General features: G+C 40.2%; 1 protein-coding gene across 1 annotated transcript in view; it reads right to left on the bottom strand.

Moving 5' to 3' along the window:
- The window catches only part of NSMCE2 (NSE2 (MMS21) homolog, SMC5-SMC6 complex SUMO ligase), a 279,573-nt gene that overhangs the window by 1,086 nt on the left and 255,365 nt on the right, over positions 1-23,122 (bottom strand). The window contains exons 5-6 of the mRNA XM_037802327.1: positions 7,107-7,207; positions 6,575-6,681 (exon numbers count right to left, since the gene is read on the bottom strand). Of these exons, the coding sequence (XP_037658255.1) occupies positions 6,575-6,681; positions 7,107-7,207 (208 nt within the window). The remainder of the gene's footprint in view (positions 1-6,574; positions 6,682-7,106; positions 7,208-23,122) is intronic.

Here is a 23,122-nt window from a genome sequence, read left to right as displayed (position 1 = left end):
GACGCTTGCTTGGACAAGGGCGGTCAGTGTTCAGGTTCATGATACATCCGAAAGTAGAACCTAAAGGACTTTGCAGATGGATTGGATGTGGAATGTAATGGAAAGGGAGGAGTGAAGCTTAATTCAAAGGGGGTCGACTTGAGCAGATGGGTGGGGGATCAGAGGTACCCTTTATCATGATGGGGAACAATGGGGAAAAGCAGGTTGGGGGGATGGAGCCAGGGATCCTGATTTGTATATGTTCCATCTGAAATACCGACCAGACCTCCCGGGGGAGAGACTGAGTGGGTCCCTGGGGATTCAGAGGAAGGGTGGTGGCTGAAGAAATTAGCGTGAGTCATCCAGATAGAGGTGGAGCCACGGTTCAGTTTAGATGTGGTCTAGTCTGAAGGCAGTGGACCGGATGAAGTTACCTGATTTCTTCTCAGCATGAACCAGATTTGGGTCCAATGGGGTGCCCAAGTTTCAGAGTCAAGATGACCCGGGAACGAATTCCATCTCTACCACCTACATGCTAGTTACGAACCACGGGCAACTCACTTCACCTTCTGAGCCTTTGCTCCCTCAGAGTTAAAAAGGGGAGAGAAGCCCCATTTCACAGTGTTCAGGTAGCACAGTGCCTCCATAATGGGTGTTCCCCTCATTACCTCCCATGATGATCATTTGTTCCCAGACCATCATTCTTCCAGTAAGTTTCTGAGTGGGTGATCTATCTACATCATGCATATATCCAACACATACATGCACACCTGCAAGCATTAATTAAACCCTTCATTGTGATTGGCCCTCTGCTAGGGTCTAGACGGTTCCTGCCCACACAGAGCTCTGGCCCAGTGACCCAAGACAGAGTTTCAAAAAAGCAGTCATATATTAAGACCAAAAGCAACAAATACAGGACAAAATATGGAATCCAGAAAGGGAAGAAGGTTGAACCCAGTAGCTTTCCTTTGTCTAGTGGCAGGAAGCCCAACAATTCAACAGGAAGGAGAAACCTTTTCTTGCCATGATCTCTGGATCAAGGGGTCTTGATATTAGAGGGGCTTCAAGCAATGTAATGAATAATATGCTTGATAACAACATTTCTTTTTAAAATGCTGAAATGTTCCCTGTATTGCTGGGTACATGTATTAAAATAGAGAAAGGCAATTATATGAAAGAGGATTCAGGTGCTTTAGCCTAGGTATGTATCATTCAAATGATTTGGCTCTGCATTAGGGTAAAGCTTGAAGATGCTTGAGAAATGGTTTTCACCAGTTTAAAAATCATTATTTTTTCTTATCCTGTCCCATGTCTTGAAATCTCAAAGTGAATTATTTCTTTAAGTATGAAAGTAAATAGTGAAGATTATGAAAAGTATATGGACACTTTTGTGACTTCAGAAAAGGTGATTTTTCATCGCTCAAACTTCCATGAAATAGAAATGCAATGCAATGCCAGTGGCTGGGATGACACTCGGTATGTCAGCCCAGTGACCATCCCCTTCTGACTCTTGGCTTTGGTCCTTCCCCACCCCACAGAGCAGACAGTGAATAAACTGTGGACGGGGAAGTGGAGAGTGAGGTGGGGAGGACTTCCTGATGACATTAGCTGGTTTCAGTCAGTAAATGAGCACATTGGAGAACATCTGATGGAATTAACTGCACCACTTAGTGGTGGAGCAGGCCTGCACGCTCATTTCAATGCAAAGGAACCCAGGGTGATCCATGTCACACAAGGAGGTCTGAGCTCACTTGTAGGATAAACTCTGGGGACAGGAGCATTAACCAAATAGCTCTCCCAGGGGGTGGGGTGGGGTGAGGGTATACCAGATGCCTAATGACAAAAACAGAGGTTCAAGAGTGAAAAAGACCTGGGCTGAACCCCACTGGCTATGATACTCTACACCTCAGTTTCTTTCTCTATAAAAATGAAGGTATATTTTGGTAATGGATGGTGATGATGGTAACACAATATTTTAAATGTAATTAATACCACTGAATTGTATATTTGAAAGTGGTAAAACAGGAAATTTTATGTTGTATATATGTTACCACAATACAAATGAAAAATAAAAATAAAAAATGGTAGTGGACAGGGTTCAGAGAAATAATTGGGACGATGTGCATCAAGGGTCGAGGAACTCAGCTTGGGTGTGATGGAGCACCAGTCCCAGCTCTGGGCCATGGCCTCTGCCCCCAAGAAGCTTGGGGATAACACTGATGTGACACGGGGATGCCGATGATGTACAGGGTGCCCTAGGAGCATGCAGGAGGGACATTTTGCCCAGCATGAAGGAGGGTTCGGGAAAGGCTTCCTGGAGGAGACCTTGATGCAGGAGCTGGTGAGAACCCATTTCACAGCCCATCACAAATAAACAGAAGTTTTTTTTTTTTTTCCCCCAACTAAAAGAATAAGAAAAGGCCACAATGACATGATGCTGAATCAGGGCCCTCCTCCTGGGGAGAAACAAAACTATCTGAGCATTAGAGCACTAATCCCCAGGATATCCTGGTGAGCAAGTTAGGTGTGGCAAAAGCAAGCTTAAGCTCTCCCATCACCACTGAGCAGGAGTCAGACCTACGGGCCTGGAAGGAGAGGCTGGGTCTGGAACTTGGGTCACAGACAGGGCAGAGCATTCCACAGCAGCAGAGCGCCAGCAGGAAAGTGTCTGCACAAGGGCGGCCCACGCTGCAGGGATCCCGGAAGGCTGCGGGCACCTTGGCCACAGCATCAGCTCAAAGTACAAGAGTCACAGTCTTATGAGTTCCTGAACCTGGGTCCCAAGAATTTCAAGGTTCAATCCACAAGCTCTAGGAAGGTTATAGATACCTCAGGAAATCTGAGTGGGACAGATTCCCGTCATACCTAAACACAGAGTGTAACTCTATCCTACACCCTCTGAGTTTAAGATAATGTGCTACTAAGCAGTGAGGAAATACTAACACCCTCGGGTTTAATAACCCTCCTGCTATTTGTATAATGCGCTGCAGATGAAAAAGAGCTTTCTAAAGCATGGTTTGCTTCTCCACTGCCCAGAAATTTGCTGGTCCATCCAGATCTATATTGGAAATCCCCCACCACTTCTTTGATCCCTGAAATCCTGTGAGATGTCACTATGATCTCCATTGTACATGATGAAGCTGAAGATTTGAGAAGTTAAATGACTTGGTAAATGGTAAAACCAGGACTACAAGCTCAATGCTGGAGTTCTGCTGGTCCACAACACATTTCTATTCAATATAATTTTACTCTAGATGCTCTTAAATACAACTCTTTTTAAAATACAGTCCTAGTTCTTAAAAGAGGAAAGGAATGAGTGTGGTAAAACTGGGAATCTCTTTTATTAATAGGAAAATCATAAGACATTTTTTAGTAAGATAATAAATAGCTTATTATTTAAGAGATAGCTTAGGAAATAATTCTAAATACCAGATTTAGTTAGTGCTGAAGTCTCAATGATTTTATTCTGACTCAAGCCAGTAGAGACAGGTCTTCTGAGGGACTGAAGCATGCACAGTAAACCTCAGTCAGTGCCTGGTAACATAATGTACCTGGAACACCAGTCTAACAAAACATCATTAGAACAATCTAGGAGGAAGAATTGAGATTTCTCAAACTGGATGTGTCACAGACATTTTTAACAAAGGGAAACCAATACTGCTCATCGCCTTAACATGCATCATGGGAAATGACAGTACTTCATGCTTCATCAGGAACCTCTGGAGTAATTTTTGGAGAGGCCCCAGGTTTTAATCTGTTGCCAAATGCACCTTGTTTTAAAGACCCTGCTCACTCCCAACTGGCTCCCATGATACTCAACTTTCTTATCTCTCCTGGCTAATCTTAGACTGCTTTAGGGGTCTTCTTCCTCTGATTAGTACTTTAATTAATTAACAGAAGGCTTATTCGAGGGTCTACATCAGGCCCTGTATCAGGTGCTGAGAGCATCGTGGTGAGCAGTGCAGAGCTGGATCCTGGCCTTGTGGGGCGGCAGGCCGGACTAAGGTTCTGTCCTTGCTGGCTATCCCTTGGTGACTGCATCCATCAGAGAGCTCCGTCTGTGATGGCAGATGAGGGAGTTTGACTCCTCTAGACCAGCAACCTGACAATCTGCATCTCTAGCTCAAAGCTTCTCCCTAGTTCAAAAACCCACATTTTCTGTGCCTCCCAGATACTTCCAAATGGCTGTATAGTTAGGATCTCAAACTAAGCATAACCCAAACTGAACCTCCTACAGTCCTTCCTGATCGTGCTCCCCTCTTATGCCCTCTCTGTTGGCGAATGCCATGACCGCCCTTCTAGACACACAGATTAGACATGTCAGACATCATTCACGTCTTCTTCCTCACTCCTAGACTCAGCCAGTTCCCAAATTCTGTCAATGGTACCTCCACATTCCCTTTGACCTACCACTGTTGCCTCAGTCCAGGCTCATTATCCACAACTTAATCTAATGCAAAAGCACCTGAATTGGTTTCTTCACCTCATGCCTTTTTAATCCATCCCTTGCATTTTTAATGGAGAAATTTCCTAAATCTTCATTGGATCACCTTACTTTCTCCCATGCCTATAGAATAATGGTAGTGATGATGATGATGACGGTGATGGTGATTATGGCTAATATTCAATGATGATGATGATGGCATAATGTTTACTGAGTCTTACTGTGTGCCACAAACTGCTTATTACTTTACATATATCTTATTTAAACTTCAAACATACCAATAAGGCAAATATAACTATTATCAATTTAGAGATGCCAAAACGAATGAATCATGGCAGTTAAGTCCCTCTATAATGAGTCTTTACACTACTTTCCTATTCTTATCACCCACAGCATCCTTCCATTGTCCCTGTAGTATACACTTACTTCACCTGCACCTACTATCCACCAAGTAGAACAGGGCCTGAATGGGATGGGCTTCTTGGCAACAAGACTCTTCACCGTTCTGTGAAATCCTTCTCATTCTTCAAGACCCTGTAAAAATACTACCATCTCTGCAAATCAACCAGACTTCTTCCACTTGGACTTAATTATTATTATTATGCTATGGGAATTTGCAGAGTTTCAGATACTCAGAAAAAAAAAGTTCTCCGTTTGATAAATGTTACTCAAGTGCTTCCAAATATGTATAGTTCAAAAAGGCAAAAAACATTAGAAACTCAAAGTATGTAATTAAGAAGATCTATTTAAATGCAACTCCCATTCTGGGAATGGCTCCCACCCATCCAGGGACTTGTGGTGAGAATTGTGCTTTGTATCAGTGCCTGCCCTTTTCAAATCTGATTCTAAGAGAATGTCACAAACTTTAAGAGAGAAGAGCTGTGAAATAGAACTCTCTGGGAATACTTTTTCTTAGTAATTATGTCAAGAAACCCAAAATTTGCTTTTCAGGGAATGAACATAAAAAAAAGTAGGAAAGGGAAGGCTTTGAAATCTAGAAACTAAGAAAATTCTATTCACCTGGTAAAATGGCAGGTTCACTAGGGAAATAGGACATTTCAACTGTAAGTGGGAAACTGAAAACAGATAAAAATGGACTCGAACACTTTACCTTTTGCAACCATTAGGCCTTAGATCACTCGACTGAATGACTATCAAGATATCTACAGTCTCCAATACCCTATCTCTAAGTCCACACCCAGATGAGGAGTGGTGGGGAATTCTGGGTCTGGACCAGCACATTTCTGGGCCATGGAGAAGCAAATCACACATCAAAGGGACTGTTATCAGAAGTATATTGAGAACTGGTCACACCTGCAATTCCATTCCTGCAACAAATCTGTGATAAGAGCATAAGAAATTCCAAATTGTGTCAAAGTCACAGTCAGTCTAGTTAGCTCAGGTTTCTGTCTGACAAATCATATTATAGCAAACAGACCATCGTCCTACATGGTCCTCAAAAAAAAAAAAAAGAAAAGAAAAGAAAGTATATATATATATATATAAGACAGACTCTGAACTCTCCAATTTTTAAAAAATACTCTCTTATTGATCAGCTATCCACAAATTTATTTAAATCTTTTGGGAAGTGTTATTTAAGGGATTAAAGACATGGAAGGTTTTCTCTGACAATTAAATCTTGATCATCAAGTCCACTGGAAGTGAAGTCTTAAGTGTTATCTTAGAATATACACTTAATAATAGCGATAAAGCAAATTAACTTTATGGCAGGAAATGTAAAAATTATCATACCCTCTTGTTCTGATAAGTATATAAATAAAGAGGGGGAAGAATGTCTTAGTCAAGATTCTCCTTAATTTTCCCAGGCTATTTTTTAATAGCACGAATTCACAAAAATTCCTGTAATTTAATGATTAAAATTCATTTTTAAAATCAATTTTTAATGATTAAAACTCAGCCCAGTTCTTTTTTCTTCTGTTTTGAAGGTGTGGTCCTTCATCTTCTTCCTGAACGGATTACTAATTTTTCCCTTATGTATTGTTTTCACAGAAAGCCAGCTTCCATGTTTACACTATGGAGGTGACTATAACTTAGGGGAGACATTTAAGTATCTTTTCCTTTAGCCTGAAAAACCACTTCTGGTTGACCACCACTAGGGAAGGGTCCACTTTCCTTCCTGCACCAACTCACCAGGCCTTTTTCTTCCGCTTGTGCTTGGATTCAATCATGCGAACAATGGCTTCCTCTTCATAGGTGTGACCACACACTTTATTTTTCACTGGCTTCTTCATTTCCAACTGTAATCAAGGAGACAGAAGGTTTTCAGGAATGATAATGATCAACTTCCAGTAACCTCTCCAAGTTGCCAATTATTTGGAGTGGCTTTTTCCCAGCCTTGGGCTTTTTTGATTAACTTCCCATTCTCATGGCTTTAGATAATTATTCAAGCAGATAATTACTCAAGCACATAAGAAAATGCAGGGAAACCAGTGGCACCAGTGGCACCTGGCTTGTGGACCATGAATTTATTCCTAGAACCTTGAGGGCACGATTGACTGAAAACTCTTTCCAGCCCAGGAACTTCCCATGTATACTCTTCAATCCTCGTCACTTTTCTTCGCTCCCTCCTTAACTTCAAACATGGAATCAAATCAGAAAGCAACAGGAATCTTTTTACCTCTGTGAAGCCATTACTTTCTCTTTCAGAAGGAGGAAGCAGTACCTGTGTAATGGGGCATATGAAGTTGGTCTGACTTTGAGTCACAATCATATCTTCATCCGCTCCTTCTGTTCCGTCTGCCTCTCTGTCTGCTTGAAGACCATCTAGGGGCAAAAAGGAAAGGCAGTCAGTGAGCCTCCTTGGTCAGGAAGGAATGGACGGAAGGGGACCATGTTTCTCAGGATCCATTTGGTGTCAGCCCCCATGCTAGGCAATGCTATGTAGGTATGATTTTGTCTATATTTTTGATAAGGAAACTGATAAGGTGACTTTTTCAAAGTCACAGAGAGTGAAATTGTGAGGGAGCATTGTCTGGTAATCAAGGGTGTGGCTTCAGAGCCAGTAGGACTGGGTGCCTTTCACTTTCAACTACTAGTTGGGCTACCAGGGTACCCATTTTTAAGCCTCTACTTTAGAGATTTGTTGCAAAGATTAAAAGAGATGAAGAATGTAGCGTGAGTAAGCACGGCTCCTGGCACAAGGAAACATTCAATAAATGGTAATTACTATTAGGTAGAGCAGGAGTTCTCAAACTCTTAGGGTTAGAAGCTTTTACACTTTTAGATATTATTGAGAACCCCAAAGAGCAGTTTCTATGTGGGTTTTAGTAATTAATACTGAAGAATTTGTAAACTATGTTTTTATTAATTCAATTAAAAACAACAAACCATTACATTTTACATAAAATAACATTTTAAAAATTAACAGCAATTATATTTTGCAAACCAAAAAGTTGATGAGAAGAGTTGTACTGTTTTACAGTTTTGCAACTATCTTTAATGTTTGGTTTAATAAAGGACAGTTAGCTTTTGATATCTGTGTATATATTTGATCCGTTACAGAATCATGTCATGAAGCCTCAGGAAAAATTCATTCATGAAAGGAATGGAGTGAAAAAAGGCAAATTAACACCTTTGTGTTATTATGAAAACATTTTTGACCCCATAGAAACCTTGAAAGGCTCTCACAGAACCCCAGGGGTCCCTGGCCCACATTTGGAGAAGTGCTGAGCAAAATGAATAGTAGGGCTGGCTTTGCACATAGCACCACCTGATTCCGAAATCCATGTTCTTTCCATGACATCGTACTTGCCCCTCACTGAGAGAAAACAGATGATGGGAGACTTTTGAATGGGACAGTGGGATATCTCATATGAAAGCTTTTCTATCCAGAGAAGGGATGCCTGTCATTTTGCATAGAAAACAGATAGCTTTTAAAAAGCAAGTGTTAGAGGTGTAGTCCTTCCTTCTTCTTCCCCTCTTCCCTCTCTTCTTCCTTCCCTTTTCTTCTCTTCCTTCTTTTATTCTGGCAAACTAAAACAGATATTTGAAAATTGCTTTGCTTTTAATGTATGAGAGGGAAACCCTTGTCTCTGGGGCAGATGGTTTTGTGCATCTTTCGGTTCCACAGACTCGATGGCTTTGGGCCTCCACCTTGGCCAGATGGAGTTTTCCTCTGGGAGCAGGAAAAAGGCCACAATAATGCCTTCACAGCCCGAGGAGCAGAGTGGGGAAACTGGGCCTCAGAGCTCATGTTCAGTGAATTGATGGCAGGAACTCAGGTCACTCTGCCTCCAATTATTCTTAGTTTTTTTGTGGGGGTTTTACCCTCTTTTAGCAGATTAGTGCTATTTATATGACACCACACTGCTGTCCTTTCCTAGGGAAATGTCCCCAGATCAAGCTCTCATTAAGCCCTCAGAGCTTACGGCTGCCCAGGTAGGGCGGTTTAACCACTGAACATTCAGGTACAGGGCCAGGGGCCTACTAGCTCTTGAGGTGCCTATAAAAATGCCTGAAACTTTGAAAATCATTCATTGGTTGGTTACAAATGGGAAAACAACAAAATTGAAATGAATAAATGCTAAAGGTCTACAAAATGTAACGTTGGGTTAGCCTCATTAATTGTTGATTTGGTAATAAAAAAAGTATTTCATTTGAAACCGACATGTAGGCTGGATTTATTTTTCTAAACGTAATAAGAATTCCCAAGAATGCTAATGGCTGAGAAGCTATTAGCCAATTATAAGTGAAATCAGTTACTCCCAGTCAAACTATTTCAAAGCAAAATTATAAAAATATTTTCAAAAAGCTTTGTCAGTAAGAAAATTATATTTCCAATGGAGATGCCATGATGTGGGTGGGGCCTCGGAGGTCGCAGCCTTCAGACCTAGAGGGGCTCTCGGGAGTCCCAGTCAGCGGCTCCCTGAGTCCTTTTATCAACTCAGTGATTCCTCCACATGGCTCAGGAAGGCTGGATGGAGAAGAGAAAAGCCAAGGAGCAGAACTGGACACCTCCTGTTTCTTTGAGTCTCTTTTCAAAGCCTCCTCCCTAGGGGCTGCAGCAGCCCATTTCTGATTGCCTGTTTGATATTCAAAGTAAAAGAATCTCTTTGTAAATTTCTTAAAGGGTTTATTCTAGGGCAGCCACTGAACTGAGGGCAGTTTCTGATGGAATATTAGACTGTGGCGCTCACTGGAAAATCTGTTAGAGGAATACAATTCAGCCAATGTAAAAAGGCGCTGGGTTTGCTTTTTATTTTCTATTTTTAAATTTCAAAAGGTAGAGGAAGCAAGAAGGCACAACTCATATGTAATGCCAACCACTAGGAAAGGCTGGGTGGGGAACTTAGAGGCTGTAGGTGGCTCCCAGCATCAGTGATCACGAAAGAAGACGGTACCAAAAGTGAGCCTGCGGAAGAAGGCAACGGTGAGTAATAGCCCGCGGGCCGGGAGTCTAAAAAGAGAACGATTCTCAAGAGCTAAACTTCTCTAGAGACAGAACATTTCCTCATCCTAAATCTCTTTTTATAGAAAGTGACATTAACGTCGGGATTCTACAATGTGCTAACAAAAGGTCACGTCTGGCAATAAATATCACTTACACTAATTTAGTTGACCCTAAGACATAAAGAGAGGGAATCAGTAAAACTTTCTGATAATCTTGGCATTACAGAAGTTTTAAAACTGAGGTTATCTATCCTAAGCCTCGCCTTAGGAAGCAGATCCAAGGTCATGGACGGGATGTCGCGATGAAGTGTATCTATTTTCTTGGCCTGGGTGGTTCGAATACTAAAACCGGTGTCTTGGCTCTGGGATCCCTCCCTGCCAGATTATTATTTCATTAATAATGATACTTCAAGTTTACTGAATGCTTTACAACAACACATACAGTGCCAAGCACTTTATATACATTATTTCACTTAATCCTCACAAAATACCTGTGAAGAATGACTATATTGTTATTCCCATTGTACAGAGAAAACTTAACCACCTAGAATATATTATTAGCAAACATAGATAATATCAACCTTATAAGAAATACTTTGATTAAATCAGTTTAGTCTATATTAAAGGGATCACAAAGTTTTTTTAGTTTATAAAGAGACAGACAACTCATCCTATTATTTTCTACACACACATACGAGGCATGGTGTTAGAAGCATACGCCATCAGTCAATTTCTACCCAATCTTAGGTGCTTTGTAAGGGTAAATACAAATTTAAAATAATAATAAAGCCCTTCATTCTCCTAGTTGAGCCTAAAGGAAGAGACTTCTTCCTTCCTCCCATTTCTCTTTTCATTTACTTTAGAAAACCTGTCAGTTTTTTCTCTGTCCCCTTTGAAATATATGTAAATCTTTACTTTAAAGGTTAGATAAGCTTCTTGCAAATTTCACCACTCCAGAATGTCTGCTCAAGAAGAGAAGCCATTTCTCTGCAATGTAATTAAGGAAGACATTGCCCCTATTTCCCAGTTTCCAGGGAGGAGATCAGCGTTAACTTCCAAGGGTTCCTGGCCCCGCAAATTATAAACCTGCCCCTGAAATGTCTTGAATGTGTAGTAATATGCTGGGAATGAGTTACTTCTGCTTAGTCACATAAAAGGGAGTTTTCTTCTGACTGTGGTTCTAAACCATATTCCAAATCCAGCCCCTTCTCTTGTTCACTACTGCACCTTAGTCCAAATCACTCTCGCCTCCTGCTGAGACCCCTGCAGTCGTCTCCTAAATGGCTGTGACAAGGGCCACCCCCCACCCTGCACCCTTCTTGCAGTGGCCTGCACAGCCCTGTGTGATCCTGCCCTGCCAACCGCTCTGACCAGTCTCCCCTCACCCACCACAAGCTACACTGGTGACGTTTTTCTATTTCCGGAACATGCCAAGTTCTTTCCCATCTTTGGGCCTTTATACTAACCTGCCTGGAATGTTCTCTGCTCTGATCTTTCCTGATCCTACTCCTTCTTGTCATTTTAAAATGTCAGTTTAAATGTCATCTCTTTGGAGAGGACTTCTCTGATGTCCCAAGCTAGAGAAGCCACCCAGGCATTCTCTTATCACGTTACTCCGATGTAAATGCACAGCACATATCCCGACGTGCTCTTTTCTTTCCTCCTTCCCTCTCTCTCCCTCCCTCCATCTCTTGCCTTCTTCCAGGAAAACTTCAGTCTTTTTCACTGATGTTTCTTGGAGTCTAAAATAGCATAGAGCAGTAGATGTTCAATAAACATTTGATTAATAGAGTGCTTCCTCCAACATGTTAGGTGAGAGTGGGCATATTTCTCGCAAGGATACACTTAACATATTTAACAGCTGTGGCAACACAAACACAAGCACACCCCTCACACATGATGATTTTCTAAGTTTTAGACAAACAACAGAGAGAACTTCACTCTGGCTCAGGGTGCAGCCTTGGAAGCTGAGTTACATGTCAAAGGCAGGAAGTAAATATAAGTTTTACAATTACAGTGGGCTGTGTGGTGATTACAAAGGAGAATCCAGACATGGTCTTGTGGTCAGAAAATACATCTGGTCCAGGCCACACACGGCCCTGGCATTAGTCACTTGTCTGCCTACAGACATCTCAAATTTGGCTATCAGTAGATAGTTTTATGCAAGCCAGGAATAGAGGTTGATTGCTGTGTGCTTTTTCAGTTAAGCCTGAATATTTTTCTAAGAACATTTTTCTCTTGAAAGTTAGCAGCATATGAAGAAAATACCGCAAATATTTGTGGCCTGCCTGAAATGCCTATTGGACTGCCCAGATTATGTTACTTGTACTCTTCTAGGAGGGCATATTGAAGAGGCTGAACTGGTACACTGAAGATTTGGAGGCCACCCCATTCTGCAAAAGAACATTGATGCCAAGCTTGAAACTCTATACTTCTAGTGTGTGCACATGTGTCTGTGCCAACTCCTGACTTGTTCCTCCTTCCAGTAACCTACCAGTGGCCCCACCTGTGGACTCAGACACATCTTAGACTGTTTACTGTGGTTCTAAACCATATTCCAAATCCAGCCCCTTCTAGAAAAAGAAGTATGTCAGAAGGTGCAGTCCCTTTGGCTTGGAGTTAAGAGCAGTGTGTGTGTAGTGTTTTGCATTGCTGTCCACTTTTGGTGGGCATTTGGAGATACCATGTTGGGTATCTCAAAGATTATTCCTGGGACTGGTGGTCTGTCCCAAATGCTGGCTGTTTGGTTGGGCTACAATGCCACCTCCCTTCTCGAGGGAACTGAATCCTAGTTTCCGATAACTCCCTGGCCCTGGCTAAAACTCTGCTGGGTGTGAACAGCTTTTCCAGAATTAAGATGCAGATCATGCCCAGATAGGCCCTAAAGAATTAAAGATTTCCTAGATGTTACAACCCTCACAGGATGGTAAAATTCAATGAACAAAATTTTTCAATAAAAATATTCAACAAAGATAAATTGAGCTAATACATTAGTGTAATTGGAGCAAGGCTGGAATGAAATAAGGATCTGAGAAATGTCTTTCTATCATAATCAATGTTATATATTTACATAACTGTAAATTGTTACTGTTATTATTATTTTTTTGGCCACTGTTATATGTCAGGCATGATGCTTGGCACTGGCAAAAAACAATCCTTGCCCTCAGGGAGCTCAGTCATGTAGGGCAGAAATATACAGTGAGGGCTATGCATATATGAGAGACTGTGGGAAGAAGCGCCTGGGGGTAGCAGGGTCTCTCTGATGAGCTGGTGTCTGATCTGTGTCACTGAGGATCTCTCCAACCTACATTTTCTGAGACAACGCTGCATTTAACATGGATATTTCATTCACAATCATCGCAGGTCAGTGTTCCCATCAGTGTTCCTCCTCCTTGTCTTCTCTTCTCTGATTCTATTTACTTGGAGAAGCCATCTCTGTCCAGTGGAATCAAATCCAACGTCCATGGCCAATCCCCCTTCTTTGAAATCCTGTGATACCTACTGTCTATACTGTATTCTTTCAGCTTAAACTGCCTCATTATTCAATTCTTGCATATGATGGACCATACTTTCCAAGGAGACTGAAAGATCCTTGAGGACAAGCCCTGTAAGGTCAAGTCAAATGAAGTCAACTCAATTTGCATTTATTGAACGTCTCTGTGCCAAGCACTGCCCCAAATGCCAGGTGTGGATAGAGAGAGAACCAAGACTGGATGGGAGGAGAGAGAGCTACAAATGCTTATATCCTGTGTGATGGGTGAAGTAATACATGAGTTTGGAACACAGTACCAAAGTACCTAGAGGATCTCTGGAGGTGGGATGAGGAATCCAGGTGAACCCCAGAGAAGGAAATCACTAAGGCAGGCTCTCCAGGGAGGTGTGCTATGGAGAGAGAAGGGCATTCAGGCAGCAAGGATTATGATATTTAGGAAGATGAGCTCTGGAAACAGGTTGCCTGGGTTTGAATCCTGGGTCTATCATTTCATCAGCTGGGTGCTCTTGGGCAAGTGACTTTACCTTTCACTTGCTTCAATCTCTTCAGCTATAAAATAGAGCTAATAATAGTAACCTTCTTTGAAGAGCAGAATGAGGATTAAGTGAGTTAATGTACGAACAGCTCTTAGAATAGTGCCTGGTAAATAGCATGTAATCAATAAACATTGCTATTAATATTACTCAGAACCTCCATAGGCTAACACATAGTGGGCACCTGCAATATGTATGTACAAGTGAATACAAATGATGTGCTATGAATTCCCCCAAAGAGAACCACAAGATAGCCAGATCCAAAATTCAAAATGTGATGATCCCTTCCACGCTCCAAGGCACAATGAAGCCTAAATTAGCATAGTCTTAGCTGACCCAGCACTATCCACATCTTTAATTTGCTGTCCACTTTCACTTCCATGGCTCTTTCAACAAACTCCTCTGAAGGTCTTGAAAAGTAAACTGAAGAGTCTCAGATTATTTCCTCCAAATGAGCTGACATTTTAATAAGATGTACCCTTTCACATTATCACACACTTGTTAATTTATCTACTGTTGTTTTAGGCATGCCCTCTGTCCTCAGCTGACATCATGTATTCATTTTGCGTCAACTTATTTGAACACTGTTGAAATATGAGGGTTTTAAAATAATCAAAACCCAGAACATTCAACTGGTGGGACAAAAATCAGTCAGTTGAGAACTGGTCAGACAATATTCATTTCAAGGCAATAGATACTGAAAATATCCCCAAACTCAGAACTTGCATTTGATAAGAGAAGGTTGCTAAGCAAAAGCAGGAAACCTAACGCACACATTCTATTTCTTTGTTCTGGGCAATTAACTAGAAAACCCAGGAGAGAAAAACTCTGATTAGCAGCATTGAGAAGGTCTAGGACTCTCAAGTCTTTAGCTCAACAGTGGAGTCTGAAGTCAGCACAGATCAGACGAGGAGAAATCCCACATGGTCTCCTCCTCTTATGTTTTCTTATTTAGAGAGTTGTAAATATCATCCATCTAGGTAGCCAAGACAGTGCATGCATTCTCTATCTTTAAAATATCTTGACACCGCAGCTGTCCCAATTCAAGTTCTTAGCATTTCCTATTTAGATGACAGCACAAAATTCTTTATTCAACTCTGCCTCAGTTTCTCTCCAATCTGTTCTTTCTACTCTGGCCTGTTCTCTTGCTAGAATCTGTGGCCTCCTAAGCATGACTTCTATGCATGACAACAAAACTCTCATTAGTTGGTCCACTGCATCCTCATCTCTTACTGCTCCCTACCTCAATCCCATCCCCTAAGTCCAAACTTGTCAAGCTGTTCTGTGCCCCTGCTATCCCTTCACCTAGCAATCTCTGACCATCCTTTAATTTTCAGTTCAAGTATTTCCTATGTGACATACAAAAGCAGACTTAATTCTTCCTTCAGTCTCCAGAGTACCTCTTGTACATGCTGTAATCATTTGTTTACTTCTCTGTCTTCCCTACCAGACTATGAATTCCTTAAGGGAAGGGACTCTGTCTTATTGATCTTCATATTCTCAGTGAACCAGGCAAAGTGCAGAAACTTAATAAACATTCACTGAATGAATGTTTCCTGAAACGAGAGTGGTTTTAATACTGTTATATATAAGTTGACCACAAAAATAAGTTGATGACAGTGAAAAAGACTGTTTTTTAGGTAAATATTTTAGAAAATAAGACAACTTTGGCCCTTGATCTAAGTACTAACTTTCCAGAAAGGGAGCCATATTATACTGTCACAGTCATACCACTCTAACTTCTTTAACAAGAGCAAATTACCAAAAAACAAAAAAAATTCGAAGAAATAAATCATTCCACTTTATATCTTTAGATCTTTTCTGATTCTCCTTCCTTACCCAAACCATGTATGTCCATAGCAAACCATGTATGTCCATAATCAGTTATCAAAAATATATGATTTATTTGAAGTTTGTTGAGCTTACCAAGACAAGGCAGTAAGTATAAGTAGTGATAGTCATTACAGCAGTGTTTGTAATAGAGAAGCACTGGGGAAATCTGGATATCTGACAGGCTGAAAATTTAAAACAAACTGTAGTAACACTATGCAAAAAATACGATTATTATTAAAGACAATCTTTAACAATTATGGGGAAATGCTTCTCATAACATAAGGTGAAAAAATGAAATTAAAACTATGTGTAACTAATGCAAAGTGGTAATAATAATAATAGGGGTATATGGGAATGCTATATTTTATGCATATTTGTCTGTAAACATACAACTCTAATTTAAAAAAAACTACTTGTAGTATAATTTATTAATCTTAAAAAATCATACACAGAAACAATAAGGAAAGAAAATATGACAAAATTCTGTAGTTCATGGTGTCTAGGGGACATAACTACTGTATGTGAGCTCATGGTAGAGGACTCAAAGAAAATTTCTGAGATTTCTGGAGAATAATTATTTAGTTAGCACCCTAGATGTAGTACTTTTCATGGTACCACATAATAATTATGAGGCAAACAGGATTGATGGCAATGAGGATAGATGGATGGACTTGTTTATTCAATTTGTCAAACTGAAACTAATTATGAAATAAAGTCCAGAGATCATAATATAAGAAAAAGGAACTTTAAACTTTATACTTGCTCAGCTTTAAAACTGCAACGTTTCAATTTTGGGTAAGGCAGGGGCTATGACACCATTTCAATCCCTGGTATTTTCTAGATGCATTATCCTAACAACAGCTGTAGTATCTCAAATGAATCTGCTCCCATACAAGGTAATAAATCACAATTTAATTTATGTGACATCTTTCCTTCCATATCCTTTAATTTCAGAGCTCTAGGCAAAACAATAATGAAATACCTATATGGAATGTGAGACTTTAATAACAATACTCCTAGTCTTAATATTATTGTTTGATTTGTAAAGCCTCATAAGGTAAATTATAAATTTTAATCCTCAAAGAGTAAAAAGTAAAGAATCACTGACAACGTCTATTTTGGGATAAAGCACAGTGAAGGAGGAAGTGGCCATGTCCCTAACTGAGCTCAGGTGGCAGTAGGACTGATCACATCTGTTGATACTCAGTGCTGTTTGGTGACTTAAATGCCTGGCCTGTCTTCCCTCCCACAGACCCCAATTTAATCAAATTTGATTGTGATCAAATTACAAAACAGCACAGAATCTTTGTATTAATTAAATGTGCTTATTTTTCCTTTTTATTCAATTTGATAAGGAGTGTCAAGATTTATTTTTGATCCATTTAAAAATTCTTTAAGCTAGTGTAAAGAAAATATTCAAAAATGGATTGGGGTGATGAAGGCACAACCATAATATGGTGCCTGTGAACAGTTGATTGTACACCATGGATGACTGTATGGTATGTGAATACATGGTATGTGTTATCAATTTGCCCCCAATAACATACAGATTCAGTGAAATCCTACCCCAAATCCCAGGGGAACTTTCTGAAAATTGACAGGTAGATTCTAAAATTCTACCTGGAAATTCAGAAGGAATTTCAGAAATTCTGAAGGTCAAAAATAGCTAAGGCAATTTTGAATTAAAAAAAAAAAACATAGCTGTGAGGACTTAACACTATTTAATCTTAAGACTCCTTATAGGATCTCAATTAAACTGTATTTTTAAAAAAAGTAAATGAACAATGGGGAGAGGAGGGGAATGGGATGTTTTGGATGTTCTTTTAATTTTAATTTTAATTTTATTTTTTGGAGTAATGAAAAGTAATCAAAGTTTGTGTTGATGAAAGCACGATTATATGACGATGCTGTGAACAATTGATTGTACACTTTGAATAACTGTATGTTATGTGGTTATATCTCAGTAATATTGCATTAGAAAAATTCTTTAAGGTGGTACAATATACTCAAGTTAAAAGGAGGAAAAAAAGGAAAAAAAGCCAAGAGAACAGCACCATCCCGCCCCCCGCCACCCCAGAGTACATTCAATATGGAAGAAATTTAAAAAGGTCAAAGCCCAAGGATCTAAATCTAGTGAGGCTAAACAATCCCGTCAACATCATTGTCAGTGAAGCCACCCAAAATGCAGCTCAGCTCCATGACTTGGCAAAGTGGTCACAGCCAACCAAGGGCAGGGCTACTCAAACTTCCAAGAGTAATGAATCCATAGACGCTCTGGTCTTCCTTGACATCTGTTTTTAGTTTTCAGTGTTTTGTCTGAAATTAGCCTAATAGAATGCATACATACAAAAAAAATCCTGCAAATTGGAAGAAGAGGAGAAAGAGGGAAAGAGAAAGGGAAAGAGAGGGGGGGAGAAGGGAAAGAGAGAGAGAGAGAGAGAGGAGGAGGGGGGGACAGGGGAGAAAGAGAGAGAGAGACGAGGAAGGGGACAAAGGATCAGAGGAAATCAGTGAAAGACATCATTGAGCAAATGCCCTAGACCAAGTCCTTGTCTCTAAGCCTTCCTTCCTCTCCTCTCATCTCCTTCCTCCACTTCCTACCCCCTTTAAAACCTTCTTCACATGCAAAGGAAGACACATGACTTCAAAATCAGGATCAGCTTAGGACACAGCTCTTGTGAATGTGTACAATAGATCTGAGTCATTTGTTTGTTTTGTAAACATGAAGAAATCACACTTTTAAAACTTCCTCCTTCATGACATTCATAGTCCTTGACAATATGCTTAGCATTTACTCTTTTCCTTAACCACACCCAAAGATGTCAGGAAGGACAGATTTGCTGTCACCTTCAATGCCATGCAGGCACGGACTTCAGGAGGGTGGGTAAAGTCTAGACTGAGGAATTATTAGACTCTACCATAAACTGGGGGATAGGGGTTAAATTTCCTGCAGACGATCACTCTTAATTCCCTTCTAGCTCTTCAGGATACTATGAAGATGAGATAAAATGTTTTGCCCTCCTTAGAGAAAAAAAAACTAATAAATGGATCAAGGCAGTTACAAAATCATGGTTGAGAGAGGAGAACTCTGGAAGCAGCCTCTGAAAGGACAAAGCAGGGTGACTTTGTTTTTCATTTTCGAAGGCTTTGGGGGTCCAAGTCCTAGCACCACAATGTACAGTCTGCAGACATTCAGAAGCCCCAGAAGAGAGCATCACTGTAAGAGAAAGGACAGGCTGGTAAGGAAGGAGGTAAGAAAGGGACCAGAAAAGGCTCCCAGAATTTGCTGGATGGACTCAACAGGGAATGAGAAGATCTCGAATAAGCATCTTCCTGAGCATATATTGAAGATGGTGCTGTTGGGTTACAGGCACAATCTCCAGCTTAGAGTGTGGATCTAATTTACTAGATCATGCGGTTAATAGTAAGACCGCACCAAATAATTAGCACACATCCCCAAGCACTGCAGAAGATCAAGGCTAAAGTATAATACTCCAATTGCGCTGATTACAATTCTCTTTCTCAGCTAAAAATTCTCTTCACACAAAGGAAACAGCATGTGACCTGGCACTTCGTTAGGGCAGAGCTACCTTCGGGAAGCCTCTCTCTTCCTCTGAGGCCTTCAACCTGGAGCCCAGGGAAGAATGGGTCACGGGGAATTCAGGAGCGAACGAGGGAGGCAGTATGGAGATAAATGAAGGGTGAACAGCAAGGAGGCAGAGAAATTATGCAGGGGATGTAATTAGCACATGAATCATAAGGGGCATAATTAGGAGCAATAGAATGAAATTAAGGAAAGGAAACATTTAATTGTGAGAAGAAACTTTGTTGGGCCCCTTGTGAGGGTGAGAGGCGCTCCTTAGACCCTTAACCGATTTAAGGCCATTCATCTTAACAAAGTGGGTTCAAAATGAACCAGAAATTATATAAAGAGAATTTTATTTTTGTTACCAGAAGTAGACTAGATTACTTGATGACACACAGAGGACTCTTGTATCTAATTTTATCATTCTATTCTTTATTCTAAATTAAATAGTGAAATAGCTAATGATAAAAAAGCCTATGACTCTTTCATTCCAAAAATATGATTCAACATCTAAGGAGATCAAAACGACAAAGCAAGAACAAGTAAAAAGAGTAAAATACAATCAAACATGCTTTAATTCACAAAGGATTCATAGATAAGAGCTAACTAAATAAGAATACTAAAAATAGGAGTCCTCTTGTAATGTACTTTATTTTTCAGGATTAATACAAAGATGGCAATTACACTTAATTAATCACTGTTAAAAAATGGTAAAGAGCAGTAGCTTTCAAATTTTAACCTAGTTTCATAATGACAAGCCAACTAGCATTCTCACACTGGTCAGAGTACGGAATCTTGTAGCCCAAATATGTTTAAGCTTCATGTTTTATTAAAATACTACAGAGCTGGAGGATGATGACTTCCTAGGATCAGGAGGAAAATTTAACGAGCATTTATTTTCTCATATTCATCCAGGGGCTAAAGGTATGATTCAGGCAACTTTCATTTAGTAAGTGTCTGCTGGCCACCTAGAATTTCCTAGGCACAGAGGATGCAAAGTGTGGGGGTTGAAGCAGACAAGTAAACCCCATGACAGCAGTAGAGTGTGATGAGCACACCTGAAGAGGTGAACTTAAGGGGCCATGGGAGCTCACAGGGACATTTCTAAAAATGGTTGCCTGGGTTGGGGGCAGTGATGCTGGGAGGAATCTTGAAGGAAAGGGATGAGCACTGACAAGGATGTGAGAGAAAGCATGCTGCCCACTCTTCTCAGCCAAGGAGTTTAGAGCAGTGACTCCAATGATAAACAGAAATTCCCTATTACATAGATTATAATAAATTAAGCAATAACAGCATTTTAAAGTCAGCTTTTCTGATATTACTTGATATTATTTCCGGTGTTATTATTTTTTAAATGCCTCCTAAAATGTAAGCTGCACGAGAGCTTGCCTGCTTGCTTCTTCTTACACCCACTGACCCACCACAGTTAACTGAGGGCCTGCCATGCTTGGTGAGACACAAGCATGATCTAAAGGACCCACTGTCTGTGTTGGAAAGAAAGCATCATTAAAAGACCATATGGTAAGTTCCCGGAGCTTCAGTGGTGGCTTCCTGAAGAATGGGCCCAGAGAGAACGCAGGGCATCTGGCGAGCTGGAGTGGTCAGCCCAGTCAGGTTGGGGGACAGGAAACTGGGGGAAAGGATGGGACACAGGGCAGGCCTGGATGGCACCAGAGACCAAAAAGCAGCAAATCCCACCACAGCAGTGAGATGCCAGAGCACTTTTTAAAATTTATCCTCTCCTTCTGCGAATAAATCCAGGCATATAAGATTTCTGACAAGATTTCTCAGGGTGAGTCATGTCTTGTGATGGGGTACTCTGTGGTCTCCTCAGCTTGTCTGCTGAGCCTTGCCCTTCATGTCAACTGTAAATTCAGGGCTAAGGCTGAATTAAGTTTTCAGGGAATCCTTTAAAAATCTTTAGGCTGAATTCAGATCCTAAGATGTCTGAAGCACCGTGAGGGACTGATTTCAACAAACCTTCTCCAAAAGCATTCATTCTCATCATATATACCAAATTTATAAATTTCACTAAAAACTGCGAAAGTCTCAAATCATAGCACTTCCGTCAAACACTAACAACAGGTACTGTATTTTGAAAGGATCGACAGCCTGCAGGCAGATTCAGAAGTAGATTTTATAATGCAGAATTTCATCTCAGGCAACATTAACTATATAATTGCCAACTAGATTTTTATTTTCTTCTCTGTATTGCTGTTGAAATGTTTGCTACCATTGCAAAGGAAATTAAGAGAAGGACCATCGGTTTTTACTCTGCTTGGAAATTTTGATGCCACAGATGTTTGCCCATCAGTTGTCAGAACAAACATGATTAGTTATTTCTAAGTGCAAAAGGAATATGACTTTTCAAAAGAAAAGCGAGAAGAAAATTCAAGCAAAGGGACTTCGGGAAATATTGCAGGAAGAAACTTTTGTGTTCCATTGACCTGACTGTATGAGAAATACTTCCAGGAGTTTATATGTAAAAAGCAGTTTTTTCCAGCTGACATCTAGGATAGAAAAACACAGTTACTTCAAGTCAACTTTTTGCCAATGAGAAGGATATAGTGCCTTGGTGGACAGTGGACTAGAATGACTGAAAGTTCCGGGCTTTGCCACCAACCAGCTGTGCCATCTATGCTACCTTTTCGACTTTGCTCTTTCTCCAACCTGAGAAAGGAAGCGAAGCAAGTAGAGGGGAAGGTAGCCTCCCTACTGTCAAAAATCTATTCTGGTCTTAAATCTTCTATTTTAACACATATATTCTTAACAAATTTTACTCTGAGAGGACTCAAACAGTCTTTAAATAATGAAGATTTTCATGAATATTTAGGCAGTCAATTCAAATGATTCCTTATACTTATCTCAAGGCAACTTGTTGCTTTCAAAGAGTCAATCTATTTGCAAGCCAAACTTGCAAAACACCCTAATTTATGTCACAGAGATAAATGGACATTAGTAACCTAGCAAATAAAATTTGAATTTCAAGTGATGAAAACATGTTTCACTGTAACCAATATTAAGTATAAATTGAGCAATCGAGATGGTTACCCAAGTATAGCAGGTAGGTGCAATGGGGTTATTACTAACATTTTGAAAATTACACTGGGGAAACCTTATAATCATGGCATTATTTTACAAGTCAATGAACTACAAAGAAGAATTATGTTCAGACCTGTCGTATACTTGGGGGGGAATAGGGTTGCAAGTTAGCAGCAATAATAGAAATTTAATCCATGGCTGTAATACATTTTCCCACTGATAGGAAACAGACTTCTTACTGTGCGACGGACCCTTACCTACTTTTAAAGGAAAACATTTGCCTATTCTTTTCATACTTTTAGATTACAAAAACCTCATATAGCCTAACCTCTTTTTCTAAAGTATAAATTTTTTTAAAGACGTTTACCAGTTATTTGCAATTCATATAAACACAAAATCCCACAAACAATAGGTATCCATCAATCAGTCACTGAAAAGAGCAAGAAAATCATATTTGTGGATATTTCTAAACACAGACGGAGAAAGCACAGTATTAGTTGGGGGAAAGCCTTCCCATAACTCCCAGATGACTTGACGAGTATGAATGTCTATGTTGTCAATGGGTCCACTAGTTTAAAAATGTGCAAAACCACACACTGGACCCAGTATTTTTCTTGGAACTGTAATTAAAAGACACACCAGCCTGGAAGCCCAACCCTACTAGCATGCAGGCTAATGGCTTACAAAGAATTTTCAAGCAGGGAACTCACCTTAGCAAAAAGGGAGCATTGGATGTAGCTAATATATCTTAAGTCTTCCCAGTGCCAGGCAGTAAAATGCCACACATGGCAAATAAAACAGTG

Source organism: Choloepus didactylus, chromosome 14, assembly GCF_015220235.1.
Source record: "Choloepus didactylus isolate mChoDid1 chromosome 14, mChoDid1.pri, whole genome shotgun sequence".
Classification (NCBI taxonomy): Eukaryota; Metazoa; Chordata; class Mammalia; order Pilosa; family Megalonychidae; genus Choloepus; species Choloepus didactylus.
This window is presented reverse-complemented; position numbering and strand designations above follow the sequence as displayed.